Genomic DNA, 19,010 nt, shown 5'->3' with positions numbered 1-19,010 from the left:
GGGGGGACGAAGGTCAGAGAGTGGAGAACACGAAAGTAGAGGCAGGTGGGTGGGGTTAAAACAGGAAAGAGGGTGAGTTGGAGGAGTGTGTGGAGGAGGGGAGGTGTTCAGCTCTGATAGCATTTAAACTGTTTGATTGCAGTGGTATATAGTGTGTGTCTGTGTGTGTCTGCAGTGAAAACGAGATCAAATTAACCAAAGTTCACTCTGAACGCCTCCTTTCTTTCTCTCTGTGCTTCGAGCCGTGCAGACGTCTCCTCTGAGGTTACAGGAACCACCAAACGCTTCATAAACACTTCATGTACCTGAACTTTCACTCTTGGTGCTCAAAGTTTTGAATAACACGATTTGCAAAACCGAGAATGAGTGTTTGGTGGTTTTGAAAGGTTTCTATGGGAAATACAAGTCTGCATCGTCACAAATACTCCTGAATGAAAAGCAGAGCTGCTTTGAATCCCCGATCATAGAGGTCATGGAGAGGAGAGGCCCAGCCATTTTCTGCTTATACTTTCTCAGCCAATCAAAGCACAGCTTGCTTAAAGGGGGGGAAAAAAAGCTAAAACAGCTGTTTTCAGACAGAAGACAAACTCAGAGGCTGCACCGAGACCCAGCATTAGATACACAGGGATCATGAATCATGCGGAGCTAATCTAACAGAGGTCAGGAATAAAGAACGGAGGAACAAATGAACATAACAGAGGAGCTGAATCTCCCCTGAATTCTGCCTCAGAAAACAGAGTCATGTTTTCTGACCCGGTGCGGTTTAGACCACAGCTGGGAAAACTCGAACCACTTCAGACGGCACGTTACACAAACGTACCACACAAACACACTGCAGGGGAACCTGTGGGGATTCCCCCCCCCACAAAAACCGACACACAACGATGCAGAAGAATCAATGTTTCGCTCTCGCACAAAACAAACCCAGCAGGATGACACTTTCTGGGCTAAAGGCGTTCAGTCAATGGCTTCATGTCTAAACTTGGTTAAAAAGTGGAGTTCAGTAAATATCTAATAAATATTGTCTACATTAGACGTTAATTCTGTAAGTCTAACAGTGCAGCCTGAGGTGTTTCTCTGTAGCTGAGCTGTGTGTGAGGGGGACAAACGGTACATTCTCTTGGTGGTCACGATCATCCAGCTCTGCATGTGTGGTTCTCCCTGGGTTACGTCTCACTGACACACTCACGCAGCTGTTTTTAGGATTATTGTTTCACAGTACGAAGGTTCTGAGTTCAAATCCAGTGAGGCGATAAAGAGGAAGTCCTTTCACGTTTCAGACGGTTTTAGATGTAAAAGAATGACATAAAAAGATTTAACGCTTCAGCATCTGGCAAAGTTTGATTCATGCTTGGTGGGAAATCAGTCCACAACACACACACAAACTGAAACACACACACACACATGCGCACACACACGCACACACACTGTAGTTTTGTACCTTGAGGCAGGTTGCGTGGTGGAACAGGTGGAGCCATGACACTGCCAACGTGGGAGGAAAGGAAAGGGAGGGCTTCTCTGGTACCGCTGTCCAAACTCCAACTACTGGGAGTGGTCAGGACTGGAGGGCAGAAAGTGAAGACGGGTGGAGTAGAGAAGATTAAGAGATGAGTTTTACAGAAATATTCTGTATTGTGTGTGTGTGTGTGTGTGTGTGTGTGTGTGTGTGTGTGTGTGTGTGTGTGTGTGTGTGTGTGTGTGTGTTTGTGTGTGTTTGCCGACCTTTCTCAGCCACAGAGAGGTTTGGGTCGCTGCAGGGTTTGCATGGACCGATCACCTGGTGGAACAAAGCCCGCTGGAAGTTTGGTGGCTGAGGAGGAGACCATGAGCTTGTTAGAGAGGACCACAGCGATCACCTGAATCAGACTTTAATCCGCCTTCAGCTCAGTAAAGAAATGAACATGATTGCATTCGAAAATATCTAAAAGAATATCTGAAGGTAGGATGAATCCACGAAAAGCACCTGCAGCATCACAGGCCAGCTGATCACAGTCCAGCACAAACAAAACTAATCTTTAACACAAAACAAGAGCTTCCAGTTTCCTCACCTGTCAAATCCCACTTTACCCTCTGCATGTGACGTACTTACAACTTTTAATAAATCAGATCTGAATTTGTCAGACAACAGCCACTGCTTTACCTGTCCATTGTCTGTGATGTTGGTGTACATCGCGCTGCTCGGCCTCTCTCTGTGCGGCGGCAGCAGCATCAGCATCTCTCTGTTGTGTCTGTATTTGTCAGGCAGAGACGGAGAGCCGACTGCAGACGGACAGATTACAGAACTGAGAAATGTGTCTGAAAGAAAATATCAGAAAGCTAAATATATTTTTAAAAATCTTCCATGGGCTCCTCACCTCTGATGGTTGAGGGGGCGGAGTTTATCATCTGAGAAGGCGCAGAGTGGGTGGAGCTAAGACTGGAGGAGGACAGGCTCGCCTGCAGTTCCAAGAAATTCAAATACAATATTGTAAATATAAATGACAATAATGTGAGGTAATCGAGGAGTGATGCTCAGCTGTGCAGAAAAAGCTGGACATGATAATATTACAGTCTTTTATATTCATATGTGATATATGGAGTGTTTCTTGTTTCTTGCAGCAAGTGCTTTTCCTCTCTGGGAATCACGTTTTTCACTGACCTGCATGCGGTAGAAGTCCTCGGGGTGTTCCACCACCATGCCGTCAGCCAGGATCAGCAGATTGCCAACGTTTCCCATCTCACTGGAGTTGTGAGAGGAGAGAGAGGAGGAGGAGTTGCGCACAGGAGTCAGAACAGCTATGGGACTGGGAGGAGGGAACGAAAGGAGGAAAAAAGAGGAGAGGACACAGGGAGGGTAAAGAGAAGGAGGGCGGGGGGAGAAGAGGGAAATTCCACGTAGAAGAAAAGGAAGGAAGGCAGGAAGGGGAAGGGCCGAGCAAACCAAAAAAGAAGAAGCAAAAACCAAACAGCCGGCATGCATGAGGTGATGTGGTGAGAATGAGAGCGATGGTCAGCCATGAGCATGCAGGAAGCACGATGCAGGGTGGTGTTGGTGAAGGACGAAGGAGAGAAAGAGAGAAAGAGAAAATGGCAGATTTTCAGAAAGTGCGATGTGAGCAGAGGACAGCAGAGATGCTGCAGGAACTTCTCAAAGATCATTAATGAGACACAGCAGGTGAACAACAGATGGAGGTGAAGCCAGTGAGAGGAAGTGTGTGCTGACTGTGAAGGGTGTCGATGGTACTGCAGTGTTCACCACATTTAACAGTTCCATTTAAGAATACGATGAAAGTAATTAACGTGGATTATTAGTAATTGAATGCATTCTTCTCTGCTTTATATATTTACAGTAACACTTCCAACTATCAAATGCAACGAAGCACAGCAGAAGATGTGGAGACAACCAGGACAGAACCTGGAGTGATACCCAGACCTCACTCGACCCAGCCACCTCACACGCCTCTTTATGGGGACAGGAAGCGCTCCCAAACCACCCGTCGGTGATGTCTTATTCCAGTGAGGCTCCACTGAGGCCACCACTCGTCCTAAGCCCAGAACCGGAGCTTTTCCTGGTTGGGCCTGCAGACCCAGTCTGAGGAGTGGAGCTAAACTCGGTGAATATGATTTGATATCCTTTTTTTTCCTGTATTTAGAAGGGCAGTGACAGCTTTAGAGGGAAGGTTGGAGGCCTCTTTGTCTCTCTTGATCCGTGCCCCTTTGACCCAACCCTCTCTGCAGACTTTCATCAATGAAATTTAAGTCTTGGAGGAAACTGACTTTCCTTTTTTCAAACCTTTTCAACATGTTTAGATACCCTGAGTGAGGTTTTGATGGCATGGTGGTGCAGACTGAGGAGTGTAGCTGAATAAGATTAAAGCAGGAGAGTCTAACAGGCACTTTAAAAAGTCTCTGCGTGTTGCTGACCTGTGTCGGTGCATCAGTTTGAAGCTCTCGGGGCTCATGGGGCCGTGAGTGGCCAGGATTCCTCTGGGTGTGTTGGGCCCTGAGCCGGACTTGTCTAAACCAGGCAGACCCTGCAGAGACACATAGAAGCACTGCTCTGAATATTCACACTGCCCTCGGGTGTACACACAGACAGAACAATCACTGGTTGGAAAGGTAAAATAATGCCTGGAAAACTAAATTATGAACAGAGGTGAAATATTCAAAGAGTTCAGATTCTTTGCAGTGACGTAGTCTCTAAGCTTGGAGCACGCTAAGAAGAAGAAGAAACTAATTCGGCTCTGTAGTCGTGCAGAAATGCACGACTTCCAGCATGTTTACACCGTAATGAATCTTCTTCTACACTCGTTAATTTGGTTCATGAGCTACTTCTGAACAACAGCTCCGTGTATGTATTTGTACCTCCTGAGGTTGTAATATTATATTATTTTGTGTGCTCACATGGCAGAGGCTGCTCCTCATCATCTGGAACTGATCTATCAGCTTCTTGTGCAGGGGACGCATTTCTGGGTGCACCAGCTTCTCATGCACAGCCAGACCGACTCCCAGGATGTGAACCTGTGTGAAAACCAGTTTTTAAAAAACATCAGCGGATGAGATTTCACACAAGAACCCTGTTAGTATGAGAAAGAATGAAGACGAAGATGTTGCTCATGTTGGTCTACAGACAAATCATTTCTTTGGAAACTTTAATGCAAGTGTTTCACCTGTTTTACTTTTGCTTCATGTCAACAAATGTTTTTCTAGTGGATCAAAAAATCTGACACGGGAGAGGGGGGGAGGTTGGGGGGCGGTGGCCCTTAGGCTCCAGATTTCTTGTGACCACCAGCTGATTCATAACTTTTCAACAAGTAGCGTCTCCTCCTATCAGCTGTGTGGTTGTGTGATTCAGCTGAGGCTGAAAATATTAGCCCCCCCAGGAGGATTATGGGACATTTTGCTAAACTTCTTCCCAATTTTTGCAGCATTGATGAAACTTGATATAATCAAAGATTCATCAGTGCTATTTGGTAGCTTTTGGGACATTTTGTAAAATAAAATACATTTTTAGTCTTTATATCAAATATAGTAAAAAATGGGGTTGTCAAAAATATTAGCGACGTGAATGTTCGCTTTCAAAACACCTTCAGTAATTAACCAATCAGCTTTGAAAGCACACCTGCGCTGTCAGTTGGCTTCCTAACAAAATTCAATCAGCTTAAAAAGACTCCAAAGAACAGGACGCCTGAACACATGAGAGGGACGACTGTTACTCACCACGCCAGAGACAAAGGAAATCAGTCTGGACGTTGCATCATTGCCGAGTACAAGGAGAAAAATTCTTTAAGAAACAAACCTGGTCTTGGCATAAGCGCGAGATTTCAAGAACTCTGGAGAGGAAAATAGTCACAGATGTCAGCAAGGAACCCAAGATGATTGTTGCTGACCTGGCCTCGTCTGGAGTTGATGTTTCAAGGAACACAGTTGTGACGGCTCTTCGTTGTGGTGGGCTTCAGGGCCATCGTCCCAGAGGAACCCCTTTACTTAAAGAGCGGCACAGCACAGCCTGACAGCCCACGGACTATTAACGGCCATGGGGCTAATCATTTTGGATGCCTCATTTCTTTCTTGTTTTGTATCAATAAAATATCCCAATTAAACTTAAACATTGTTATTTTGGAAACAGATACACTATAAACAACAAAGACTCGCTGTTAATGGTCATTTTCTTTCCTTCAGTTCAGTGAAAGCATGAATGATAACATACATCTGCATGCAGATATATGAAAAAAACTATAGATTCAACTCTTACAGGATTCTGAGGTTTTTCTTCATTCCGGTCATCGTGACATTTGTCTCACGCTAAAGGTCAAATTCTCCACATGGTTATATCTGAACACACTTACAGCTCTATATGTGCTTCTACTGAAGCACATATAGAGCATGAATTTGAGTATATGGAGCCAACTTGGTCTACTTGGCATCTCAGGACAAAAAGACAGAGCTGTGTTATTAAAGCAAACGACATCTCACCTGCTCCTGCATCAGGTCTTTAAGCTGTGTGATCTTCTCAGTGTCTTCAGGGTGGCTCGTGATGTACTCCTTATCAAAGAAAGCCTGCAAACGAAGGAAAACAGCAAAGTCAAATTACTGTTGATTTATGGAGCAGTACTGTGGCATTACATCCCCCCAAAACACCAAACTTTATAGAAATGAACATTTTTAGTCCATTTTATACATATTTTATTCGCACAGATTCAGAGAGATTATGCCCACGAATTACAAACTGCTGTGTTTTGTATTAAAATACATGTTCTGTACTTTTGTTTATACAAGGATAACTCTAACATATCACTGAGGTTAGTGCATTCTGGACCGTTTGTGATGCTATGAGAAAAAAAGTGTTTTCTGAGTGGATAAAATAACAGCGGTTTAATAATATTGTGGCCCCTCCTTCACCTGCCTATAAAACTGCCCACTGTGATGCACTGTAAGATTTTACTGCTGTGACTCAGCCTCACGCGGGCCGATGACATCACTGTTTGTCTGACCTCTTGGTATCTGGCGATGCCTCCGTTAACAGCGGCGTCGATGACCCCGTTGAGCGTCATGCTGAGCAGGTTGATGTTGCCGTGCAGCTGCTTGTGCTGGTACTGGCTGATCAAAGTCCGCAGCTCCTGGTTCTTATTCTCCACCACAGAGATGGCGTTTTCTAACGGGCTCACCTCCACCTGAGAGAGACGAGGAGTCAAAGTGAGAGACGGATATGAAATAACGCTCATATTACTTAGTAGAATATGTCATAATACATTTGTTGAGTTTATGGAATCTGTTTATCTATAAAGATATTTTTCATGTGCTCACCAGCTCTCTCTTCTCCACCTCAAACCAGCGGGAAATCCCGGGCAGAGGGTGGGTGAGGATCAGAGTCGTCCTTTCTATCCACAGACTCTGAAAAACACAACAAGCAGTGAGACAAACAGTCCAGACTTCAGAGGGTTTCATGTAACATCAGCAGCCATCGAAATCTCCTGAAATATCACCAATTAGTGTTAAGAAACTGGTTTATTAATCATCTAAACTTCAGCCAAAATGTGCCATGCTGACTGCATATCCAGCCTTCAGAGAGCTGTTCACAAACCAAAGCAGGCAGATCCTAATGAACTGAAGCAACGCTGTAAAAAAGAGGTGGATAAAAACCCTCCACAACGATGTGAGGGACTGACAGAGTCGCAGGCGTTTGATGCTAAATGTTTATCTGTAAGCTGCTGAATCACGAGGAAGGTTGAAGGTGAAACGATCACACTGTGTGATGTCTTTACTGTCCGGGATGGAAATGACAGAAAGCAAAGACAGACGAGGAAGATGTCAGATAAATTTCACAGGAAGGAACTTAAAGAAATGCAAAAATTGCATTTCTTTAAAAAACAAGGTAAAAACGTTTTTTTAATGAGGCACTGGATATAAATGCTGTTTTGTTATTTCATATTGTAAATCGTGTGTCATTCATAAGAACAGAAACAAAGGCAGGTTCAGCTGGGTTGTAGTAATGGACTGTGTTAAGCTGATTCATTGAGTATCTAATAAAAGAATAAGAGGAAAAATCATTTCCCGTCTCACTTTGAACTCATTGTCTCGATCTTTGGGGCCTTTGTGGAAGGGCCTGTCGTAACGGAAGCGGCGAACGTTGTTCACTCGATAGAAACTCTTAATGCGGTCCGGTACTCGGTCCATCTGAAGGACGGTCACGCTGTCCGGCACTGGCGTTACTGCGTAGATCTGGAGGTCTGAGAGGAGGGAGGTCAAAGATATAACTGAAAGGCGATAACACAGCAAACAAAACGTTTCCATGGACGTCAGGCGTGGATTAATATTTAAATCGAGCAGTCTTTGGATGAACATCAGCTCTGCTGCTGAAGGATACACTGTGCGTCACACTGCAGGATGGCCTCGTCTGGTTGGTTGGGGTGCTGCATTGCAATGGCTTGCGGGAATTCACCCAGCATCCTTTGCTGGAAGGCTTCTAACCTTTCGTAATCATGACCACGGCAGACGAACTCTTTGTTCTAGAGCGGATGAATCAAAAACAAACAGAAAAGAATAAGATGTTAATTTTTTAAAGCAGAAATCTTGAAGCCAACTCTTAAGTAACAAAACCTGCAGTTCCTCTAATGACCACTTGAGGCTGGATCCTAAAATGCTCTACAGCAGCAGTAAACATGTTTACATCTCGCTTCATAACAGCTGTTTACTGTCATTTACGGTCATTGAATTCAGATGTGGCAGCTCGTGCATCTACAGTCAATTACTAGCTTGACCAAAGTCCTTCTAGAAACAGGTCTATCCACCCTGCAGCCATCGAAATATCCTCAGAAAGTTTGCTCACTTTGCCCCAAAATAAGGTTTTAAAAAGCTTTTTCCCTGGAAGGCGTACGCCTTCTTCTGTGAGAAATGAAACCATTAAGGCTTTCATTTTCTTTTCTAATGAAAATTACTCAGAAGAAAACTTCAAATAGAGTTAACGTGCATGTGTAAATGCTGCACAGTGACATCACTCACTCTGAGGAAGAAAGGGAACTTCCTGCCGTAGAAGCCGACCCTGAAGAACTCGGGCTCCAGGCGCTGCTGCTCCATGATGTTGTCGTAATAAGCCGCCTCCATTTTCTGCAGGTACAGGCCACGGAGGAAGATTGTGAAATCTAATCATTAATATTTCCTTATTATATTCAAGATCTAAAAGATTCTTGATGTAACTGTTGTTGAGGCTCACCCGTATCCAGCTGAGACTTTGGTAGTCGTACAGGGATTCGTACTGGAAGGCCAGCTCCCTGCACAGAGGAATGCCATACTCCCAACACTGAGGACACACAAACACACAAAACCATGGAGGTGCTGATGTTTGAAGCAAAAACAGAACAAATAACTAACCTCTGATTGGTTACCAGATAACACTTTACATACTGACCCCGTGCTTTATAGAGTGTGAAGACCCAGCAAGTATCTAATATGAAAGTAGTTGCTGCTTATGAAACTGGCACCTTGTAAAACCGAGACTGACACTCCGGTGTTAGCAAACTGTAAACAGTCTGTGTGGGAAATTTTAAGGAAGAAGTCGTTTAACGTGCAAATCAGATGCATAATTTTAGTTCACTGCTCATGTTTAGCTTTAGACAGTTAATTTGCAGAATTCTTTTCATATGTTATTTTTTAAATTTTGACCATAAGAAAGTGTAACACAGTGTGAAGGTGCAGCTCCTAATATAAAAGTTTAATGCAGAGAATCAGAAGCTCCGGGCGAGAGGTGAAGGTGGTTAAAACAAATCTGTGGATGAAATAGGTGATGATGAAGGATTGATGCAATACAAGCAAACTAACTGACAACTTGACACGCACATGTAGGACTGATAGAAGATGATTGAAAGCCCACTGAGGCTGCTGTTGCTGGGTTTTGGTGCTTTATAAATAAATTAAATTAAACTGAACACTCAGGCGACTCAAGTTTGAAACCATTTATTTTATAGAAATGTTCCCAATTTTTGGAGGATGCCCCAAAGAGCCCTCTAGTGGATAATGTGGGGGTTGCACAGGTGGAAACAGCAGGTACTGTTACATGGCAGGAACAGCAGATATGTCAGAGTGTGACTTTACACGACTGGACATCAGGATGAGGGTGAGGCCTACTGTGGGTGGCAGGGAACAGATGGAGCTGAGCTCAGCTTCATTTTTCTTTTGTTAAAAAAATATTTCATTAATCAATAAAATGATAATTAAAATGACATATTAATGAATCACCTTTCAAAACTCATATTGAGCTGTAAGCCATCAGTAAGACTACAGAAATGCTGCATACATACACCATTAACGAAGCAGCTCGTGACCTCTAAAGCCCACGCTGACCGTGTCACGCCCTCACCTTCCCCTTGTTGAAGTAGTGGATGACTTTCCTGCAGAGTCCCTCCTTGCGGTGCCACTCGGTCTGTGCAGGATAATGCAGGAACTCCTTCAGAGGACGCTCGTCCCAGTGCAGCAGCTCCCAGTATAACAGCAGGGTGAACGCGGCCTCTGCAGACAAACACGGAGCCCAGAGACGTCAGCCTGGTGTTTGTCAGACATGTTCGTGTCCATGAGCGACTGATTCTGCTGTACCTGTGTAGTTCTCCGCCTGGAGATGCATGTCACACAGTTTGTGGATGTAGCGGATGTACATCTCCTCCTTGTTGATCTCTGACTTGTAGAAGTTCTGAGAAGAAATGAAACAGACAACAGACGCACTTCCTGTGTTTATGCACTGATTTAAACCTGGGATGCCAAACGCTGCAAATACCCCCTCGATAGGTGTGGAACTTTCTTAAAGAAGGGCAGAACTTAACTCAATCATCTTCATAATTTTCATAGACAGCCATGTTTATGAAGTGGCTGTTTGGGCTCTCCAGTGCAGAGGTCTGATCATGGCACAACATAGGAGAGCCACCTCGACGGGACAAAACTCAGCAGTCCATCTGCACATAAAGGTCAAAGGTCGCTCTCTCGAGGATGCCAATGTTCACATTTTGGACAGAGAGGACAGATGGTTTGAAAGAGGAGTGAAAGAAGCATCTACGTCCACTGTGAATGACCGTCTTTGAACAGAGGGCGGGGCTTATGCCACCAACTGTCTGCCATCTATAATCAAGTTTTGAGATCCCTTCCCATCCTGGGCCCTTTGACCTCAGGAAATCACATAGGGCTGGTTGGGCTAGGTGACCCATGCCCGTTTTCACACCTTGGCTCGTGTAGAGGATCAATAGGGGGTCCATGACCCTCTTAGGGTCACTCCCATAGGACTTAAATCTGGGACTCTCCACCAGTAGAACTGAAGAAGCTTAGAACTTAAAGAAGTCCAGACGCTTTTCTTTCCAAGCTCCTTAGACTACGACGACCTGGATGACTGAGAACCTTCACAGACAATAAATGTGAACATTTTCTGAATTCAGTATTTCAGTGATGTTGCTGATTTAAAGGTCTTACCAGGAGGTTAACTGTGCAGCCAATCTTCTTGTTTTCTGTTTCATCTCCCTTCATACAGTCCCTGAAAAAATGAAACCAAGTTAATAAAAATTAAAACTTAAACTTTCCACACCTCCTAATGAACCTCCGCTTTTATTAACTTGGCTCCAAGACACTTTTTCCTATTATAGACGTCACAAGATGCCCAACAAGTTTGCAAACAACAAGAAGACTGTTTTTGAAGATTGAAACATGGATATTAATATAGATACTGCAGGTAAAGGAGGGTTACTGCAGGGAACGTGACTATGTGCTGGTATTCTACTTACAAACAAAGAAGGTTAGAGATATTTAGACTTTTATATAATGGCCCCGTATATGATCTGGGTCTCACAGTGTTTCTTTGCTCAGTTTAAAGACATTTCAGTTGAGTTCTGACAACAACAACAAAAACAAACCCTTCTATGACTTATGGAGCATAATTATCACAGATCAGTGAGCATAAACTACCACAGAATCATTTATGTCCTATGAATACAAAGGCTTTACTGTACCGGTAGTCGAGCAGTCGCTCCATCAGTCGTGTGACAGAGGTAACGAAGGAGATGCCCGTCTCTCTCCACGTCTCCTGCTCGATCTTCTCCAGCAGGCTGCAAGAAGCATGCAATAAATTACACACTGGAAACGGTTTAAACTGTGGGGACAAACCCACCACATGATTCTGGACATACTGTGTGTAAGCACATGTGAAAGTGTCTCGACAATGTTCTACTTTAAACAGGACGTCAAAAAGTTCAACAAGAGCAATAAATGAAGCCAAATCTGATGTTTCATGTTTTAGTGTAAAGTCTTTGTCCTGTGTTGTGAGCCATCGTTGCTACAAAGTTCGACAGACTCACAACAACGCCAGGTTAGCAGATAAAAACAGTCAATGTTAGCAGCGTATATCTGCCCATGTGCAGGGAACGTCATACCTGGGGTAAGGCCCAAACAGCTGGGTTCTAGTCCCGCAGCAGAGAGCAAAGCAATCACACAAAGAGAGTGTTAGAGCAGAAAACTGAGAGTTAATTTCTGTTATCAAAGAGAGAAAAGAGCAGCAGGGCAGAGGGATTCACTCCAGGTTAAAAACAGAGACACGAGGAAGTCAAAGTCTGCGTTCCTCACAGCAAACCGAAGAGCTCCCTGTAGTTCTCGTCTCCTTTCCCCTCCGACACCAAACTGTCCAGCTTGTCAATCAGCTCAGCCTCCACCTGCACACAGGTACACAAACGCTCTGACTTCCTCTGGTTTCCTATGAACGACCCGAACAGTCTCTGTACAGGTGAGCGTGTGCTCCTGTACCTGTTTGAAGTTCCCATTCTTGCGCTGCTCCCAGTCCATCATGTCATGGAAAATCGGGATCATGATGTTTCGCACCTCCACCTGCGGGACCAGCGTCACTCCCAGGAACGGACCAATCATTCCGGGAATGAAGTGGATCTTATTCTCACCTACAAACGGCACATGTTTCAAACTGGGATCCAAAACCATTTAATCAGTCAAACTCAAGTCAGACACAACAGTTTAAACCTGAGGAGAGGATCGTACCCAGATTCTGCCACATGCTGAAAAGCTCGTAGGTCATCATCACTCTCATGTCACCGTATCTGCAAACAGATCAGATCTTCAATCACGTTACTTATTGGATCAAACAGTCTCTGCATTACTGGCTCTGACTCATTAATATTAAATTAAAGGAGTAACAGCTGGTATATTTGTTTGAAGTGGTAAATCTAATTTTATTGTTTAAATTATTTTCCTTATTAGTTTTCCGATGACTCAAGCTGTTCACTTTCTGACCACACTGAAACAATTTAACAGCAAAAATACACATTTAAAAGGAAACAGAGGAAAATTTATTCTCTGCATGTTGTACTGAACATAATCCTCATTATGACCTTCTGAAAATCTCGACTCCCTCATTTCTTAATATGCATCAGACTAGTTTTGCTCCAATTCTGACAATTCTTGGAAAGTGAAAACCAAAAGTGGAGGAACTTCCAGAGCCCGAGGAGACGCTCCGGTTCCTGGAAATATTTGGTGGAAAGACCTAATGAAGGGAAATAAGCTTTTCCTGGATTCAACGTTTTTGTGCAGGACTGATAAAGTAAGTTGGCATGTTTGGATGCTTCAAAGAAGAAAACTGGCTCTCAGCATTTTCCCAGCAGTTAACATCCAACTCTGAGGATGACTTGAATGACACTAGCAGCGACGTCTGTATGAATGTGTGTGTTGCCACATAAAGAATAGAAAAGATGTTTGGAGGAGAGTGCAAAATCTCCAACAGAGGAGAATCTCGTCGTAGCACATAGTTCATTTTAATGATGATGACATCAGTGAAACAAACAGCTGTTGTTGTGATTGTGCACTATATAAAGAAATTGAATTGAATTGAAATGAGAGGTCCTCGCTGGCTTAGTCGTGAAAACAAACAAGCGTCTGCTGCCACAGCTCAGCTTCATTTGATGTTTCACTTCGGTCGTCCACAAAAACCCAACAAATAACCAACTTAGTCTCCTTCAAGCCTGCATGTGCAGCTCTTACCTTTGCAGTGAGGTGTCTGTCCATGCAGCCACCCACTGATGACAGTGATCTAACCCTCACATACTCATCAATGTGAAACACGGGGACGTGGAGCCAAACCAACAGAGCAGGCACTAATGTTTTTTCCTTTAATTTGTCAATCTTTATGATAATGGGAACATATCAGGATGTGCCAAGATTACAGTTATTACAGTGAATTAAAAAAGGAAAACTAGGTATTTAAAATGATTTTGGTTGGCTGACATAAAAACTGAATGAACTGAAAGAATTTTGTTTTCTTACAAAAGCAAAATTACATTAAAAACAAACAAACAAGAAAATATCTTTTACCCTTCAGTCAAAGGTCAGATTTGTCATTACATCCTGTCTGATGGAGCAGCTGTTACCGTCCTGTTTTCTTTTTTCTTTTCCATGTTTTTCTTCGCTTTGTGTGTGTGTGTGTGTGTGTGTGTGCGTGTGTATGTGAGTTTGAGTGTGTGTGTGTCCTTACTTGTCTAAGACCTTCTTCCTCTTAGCAGGACTCAAATTTTCCAACTGTAAACTGGGCTGGTTGATGTAGAGCACCGCCAGGCTGAAGTAGGAATTCCACACCTGCACACACACACACACACACACACACACACACACACACACACACACACACACACACACATTGCTAACGCCACATTTTCTTTCTTTGCAAACAGCCATTCCGATGCAGCTTCCACAGTGATTCAGCCCTCACTCTTTGAACCCGTCAATTTTCACATAATGAAGTTGACGTTTGACATCAGCAGGAACCTGGGACGTCTTCTGACTCACGTCTGTTTCAGTCTCAGTAAATCAGCGACTTCAGTTCAGTCTAACGGGGTTTGGAGCTTTGTTTCATGAAACCACAAAATAGTGACGATGTAAAAGAAATACTCTGAATTATATTCATGATTTAGAAAAACAACATTAGTGTTAGGCGTGAGGAGACTCAAAGAGAGAGGAGGACGGCAGCTTTGTCAGACCCTTGGTTGGTTTTGTTACACGTGGTCGTTTCCACTGTTATCAGTCACATGACAGGGTGACGTTAAGTTCAAATTCAAAATTCTAATTTTATTTGTCACACACATAATCATACACAATACGACATGTAGTGAAATGCTTTTTGCTGTGCAATGCCCGACCATTAAACTAAACTACAGAAATTGACAAGATTTACAAAATTTACAAATTTAAAATTTAGAAATTTACAGTAAAAAATTTGCAGTTAAATAAAAAAAAAGGGTCAAACAAATGTAACAATAAATTAAGAATTTAAATAAGAAATAAAGACTAAACTAAGAGTTAAAGGTAAATGATAAAGATAAAAACATAAAATAAAGTTACCTTAAAGTCAAAGTCGGCTTCTGTAAAGTTCTTGTGCAGAGCAGGAGAGAGGTACTGCGCTGTGGTCAGGATGATGCTGCACAAACACACACACATGCTATGATATTTACTCCAATGATCCAGCTGCGATCGTTCTCAGTCAACGCTCATGCATTTCCAGTCTGTCTGGTAAGTTGGTGTCTTACTTGCTGGTGAGGAGTCTCATGATATTCCAGTCTCGGGGGAAAATGCTGAGCTTCATCAGATTTCTAAACACACACAGAATCTTCAGCAGAAACTCCTGAGCAGAGGGAAAGAGACGAGAGCGTGAGTTCAAAATAAAACCTCTCCGTGTTGTGATGTTTCACAGTGAGTCAGGACTTCCGTACCTTCAGCTCATCTTTGCTCTGGAAGTTTTCCATCAGGTGCTGGAAGTGGATATCTGTCATCTGACGGAGAAGCGACAGGAGGCAGGACACGTACTCTCCCTGTCAACAGGAAGCAGGGCGCAGTCATGTAAGTCAAGTGCATGGAAACACAAAGGAGTCAACAGTGAGGTGATGCACCAGGATGAGTCGGGCTCTTTCCCAAACTGACCTCTTTATTAGCCTCTCTGCTGGCACGACTTTATGTTTCAGTAACAATTATAAATATCTCTGAGATTTTACGTCTTTTTCCAGCCTTTCATGTAAAGATAAAACTGCAGCGCCGCACGCAAGACACGAGGAAATAAAGTAAAAAGTTCACATGGCTTTTTTCTAAAGGGCGCTAAATAATTCTCACTCACGCAAACTTCATCAAACTTCTGTGTTGATCTACTGCATTAAAATGCTGAAGTTCAGAGGACGGATTCGTGTTTGAATCTGGTTTTTATCACCACCTAATCTGGATAAAGAAAGATTGTAGTCTGTATTAATTCAATTCAATTCAATTTTATTTATATAGCGCCAAATCACAACAAAAGTCGCCTCAAGGCGCTTTATATTGTACAGAGAAAAACCCAACAATCATATGACCCCCTGTGAGCAAGCACTTTGGCGACAGTGGGAAGGAAAAACTCCCTTTTAACAGGAAGAAACCTCCAGCAGAACCAGGCTCAGGGAGGGGCGGGGCCATCTGCTGTGATTGGTTGGGGTGAGAGAAGGAAGACAGGATGAAAGGCTCACTTCACACTCATCATATTTTAATATGATGAGTGTGAAGTGAACCCTGCGCCTCCATCTGAGAGGAGGAACTTTAACTTCATCTGAAGTCCTGAGAACGACGCAGCTGATCCAAAATAAAACTCACAAAATGTTTCTGTGTCGCGTCGACACCAGTGCTGCATAAGGCATAAAATTAACTGCATTACACCAAAGAATGACATAAACTATAAAGTTGCAAGAACGTTGTTAACATGACGAATTATAATTTCTATAAAAATTTTAAATACCTATCTACTAAACTTTAACTATCAATTTATCGTTTACAATGACATAAGTAGAATATAATATTAACAAACGATTGTTTGTAAACACTTCTTTGGACTCTTTTTTTCTTATTTTTATTACTTGCTTTATTTATTCTTGCTTCCTTGTTAAACAGGAGGGCAGGAGATGAGCAGACTGAGACTGAGCCGAAGATGAAATGAAATGTAAATGAAGTGACAGTCGATAAAAAAGCATCAAATTTACAAAATACAAATGAACCCAGATGACTCAAATTCACATATCTGTGATTTAACTAAGATATCGTTCTGCACAGTAATACAAATAAAGATGGACCATCAGGATGTAAAATACAAAACTTTAAAGAACTTTAATAATTATTTAAAGCATGCACAAAGAGACGTAACAGCAGGATGGGACAGTGATGATGATGATGGAGTAGGAGAGGGCAATATTGACAAAACCAACATTTTTATTTTTATTTTAACACTTCTCTCAGATCTCCCGTCTCTTATTTTGTTGACATCATGTAACTGTACGACAGTATAAAGGGACAACAAAGCTATAATATGAATATAATATTGCCCTGCCCTAGAGCAGACAGACAGTCGGACGGATGCAGGGTGGATGAGGGGGCCGGGAGGTGACGTAGTAGTAGTCGTATTGTTAGTTACTAACAGTGATCTCAGCGGTGCACTGCGGACAGCGTTGACCCCTTACCGCCTCCTGCGATTGGCTCTTGCTCATGATTGACAGCAGGGTTTGCAGGAGGACGTCCAACAGGGACTCCACCATCATCTCCACCTCCTCCTGCACCGACGTGTCCTGATAGAAGAGACGACAAGGAAAGAGGAGTGAAGGAAAGGAGACATAAAGAAAAGGAAACCAGAGCAGAGAAATAAGGATAGCTGCGTCTCACACGTTCCTGCTCCTGAGAGGAAAAACCCGACTGAATGCTCACTGCAACACTAAACATTCACGTTATGTAATGGAAATAAATAACCTTAATGGGGAATTTCACTGGTGCTGATGGGTTTCAGTTTCAGTTCAGTCTCTCCAGAGCCAGAGCAATTATAAAGGACCACCTCCACCCTAACCACCACCTCTTCAACATCCTGCCCTCTGGAAAAAGGTTCAGATCCATCAGGTGCAAAACCAACAGACTGAAGAACAGCTTCTTCCCGTGGTCAGAACTATTAATGCAAACTACGAGTGTGAACAGACTCCTCCAACACATCCACTCTGACGCTGCTATTGATCAACTATGTGCAATATCTCAGTCTTTCCATGTTCTGTGCAATATTTAGGTCTCAGTGGAATCACCATCCCCACCCTAAATGACCATAGCCCCTCCACCCTCATTTATTATATTATATAACTGCCCTTGAATACAGACCCACAATGTTTCTGTTTCAATGTTTCTATGCATACACCATGTATACAGTTCACTCACATATATATTGCTTGTTTTCTTCCCTCGTTGTATATTGTTTTCTCTTCTTTACTTTTGCACCTTTGTGCTCCAGCTGCCCAATTTCACTGTGCAAGAAACTGCACAATGACAATAAAAAGCTCTAAGTCTAAGTATTGAAGTTCTGTTTGTTCAGTTCACATGAAACAGCAAGTCTGAAGTATTTACGGTGGGCTTCCTGTTCATGTTCTAACCACAGCAGCGCCACATCAACAAAGACCACCATCACATAACTGCAGCCACAATCTGAGCATCGTGTTTGTCTCTGTATGATTTCTCCTTTAAATCCTTCCTTAGCCTCATGATGTTCGAAAAGTCATTATGAAAAGACAAAGTGCTTATTGATCTTTTGATATGCAGCTGTAGCCATGGGTTTATTTGTCTTGCAAAGACACAAACATTTGTCCGTCTTTGCACAAAACTAGCAGACCAAATCACATGAAATTTGGTGGAGCAGAGGCTGATGGGAAAACAAAGAACCCATCTGGTTTACTTCTACAAAACTGCAAAACCAGGCACTGGCCTCAGCTGGGAATGACTTTCTTTCTTCTAGCTTCTGGGATAAGTTTCCTTTCAAACCCCACAATGATACTCAGATTTGAATGTAGCGGTGTTTCGAGTGTGTGTGTGCGTGTGTGTGTGTTACCAGTGAGCTGGTCTTGATGATAGAGAATATAGAGCTGAGTATTCCAGAGCAGATGAGAAGCTCTTTCTGTTGCCTCAAGTGCAGGTGGATGTGATGGAGGACCACAGGAAGTAGGATCCTCCGAGACTCTGAGGGAACACAAAACAGACACACAAGTTTACTTCAGTTCAGGTTTATTTAAGCAGGACCACACACACATTAAATCTGGCGGTTAGGGTGTCTGTCTATCTTAAGGTGAGGGAAACCCAACAACATCGCTGGTGTGCACTGGAACAGCAGGTCAGCGATGCTGTTCAGAGGGAGTCGGCCTCCTGCTGCTCTGGTCTTCAGTCTGGTTTATGTTCTGAAACAAATCCATCTGAAAACTGTGCAGCTCTTCAAGCTTTTGTAGCTACAAGTTAAAGTTTACTGTCAAGTTAGTGCCATGAAACAGATTTCACACTGATAGCACAAATATCACTTCCCACATCTTTCTGATACATCGTTATTATTACTCTATACTATTACTGTTACATTACTTTAATTACAAGAATCACTTTTTTTCTTTTGCTTGATTCAGTGTCAGCTTAAAATGAGAATTATGTAATGTCACTTTTATCAGATTAAACACTTTGTGGTCTTTGGAACAATATTTTCCGTTCAG

The 19,010-nt window shown here is 42.9% G+C and overlaps 1 protein-coding gene across 10 annotated transcripts in view; it reads right to left on the bottom strand.

Moving 5' to 3' along the window:
• Positions 1–19,010, bottom strand: part of LOC134627344 (dedicator of cytokinesis protein 3-like) — a 252,523-nt gene that overhangs the window by 7,388 nt on the left and 226,125 nt on the right. For 4 of the 10 annotated variants that reach the window (XM_063473338.1, XM_063473344.1, XM_063473348.1 and 1 more), the window contains 28 exons: positions 18,368–18,495; positions 16,929–17,075; positions 15,213–15,311; positions 15,030–15,124; positions 14,845–14,920; positions 13,982–14,082; positions 12,496–12,554; positions 12,250–12,398; positions 12,073–12,158; positions 11,883–11,909; positions 11,463–11,558; positions 10,930–10,990; positions 10,069–10,162; positions 9,836–9,984; positions 8,693–8,779; positions 8,482–8,586; positions 7,847–7,988; positions 7,543–7,709; positions 6,787–6,873; positions 6,474–6,653; positions 5,956–6,039; positions 4,384–4,500; positions 3,904–4,034; positions 2,639–2,783; positions 2,355–2,436; positions 2,141–2,259; positions 1,723–1,810; positions 1,442–1,561 (listed from right to left, as the gene is read on the bottom strand). In XM_063473338.1, coding sequence (XP_063329408.1) covers positions 1,442–1,561; positions 1,723–1,810; positions 2,141–2,259; positions 2,355–2,436; positions 2,639–2,783; positions 3,904–4,034; positions 4,384–4,500; positions 5,956–6,039; positions 6,474–6,653; positions 6,787–6,873; positions 7,543–7,709; positions 7,847–7,988; positions 8,482–8,586; positions 8,693–8,779; positions 9,836–9,984; positions 10,069–10,162; positions 10,930–10,990; positions 11,463–11,558; positions 11,883–11,909; positions 12,073–12,158; positions 12,250–12,398; positions 12,496–12,554; positions 13,982–14,082; positions 14,845–14,920; positions 15,030–15,124; positions 15,213–15,311; positions 16,929–17,075; positions 18,368–18,495 — 3,021 coding nt within the window. The remainder of the gene's footprint in view (positions 1–1,441; positions 1,562–1,722; positions 1,811–2,140; positions 2,260–2,354; positions 2,437–2,638; positions 2,784–3,903; positions 4,035–4,383; positions 4,501–5,955; positions 6,040–6,473; positions 6,654–6,786; positions 6,874–7,542; positions 7,710–7,846; positions 7,989–8,481; positions 8,587–8,692; positions 8,780–9,835; positions 9,985–10,068; positions 10,163–10,929; positions 10,991–11,462; positions 11,559–11,882; positions 11,910–12,072; positions 12,159–12,249; positions 12,399–12,495; positions 12,555–13,981; positions 14,083–14,844; positions 14,921–15,029; positions 15,125–15,212; positions 15,312–16,928; positions 17,076–18,367; positions 18,496–19,010) is intronic. The other 6 variants (XM_063473339.1, XM_063473345.1, XM_063473341.1 and 3 more) reach the window with 4 other exon arrangements.

This window comes from Pelmatolapia mariae, linkage group LG5 (genome assembly GCF_036321145.2).
Source record: "Pelmatolapia mariae isolate MD_Pm_ZW linkage group LG5, Pm_UMD_F_2, whole genome shotgun sequence".
Classification (NCBI taxonomy): Eukaryota; Metazoa; Chordata; class Actinopteri; order Cichliformes; family Cichlidae; genus Pelmatolapia; species Pelmatolapia mariae.
This window is presented reverse-complemented; position numbering and strand designations above follow the sequence as displayed.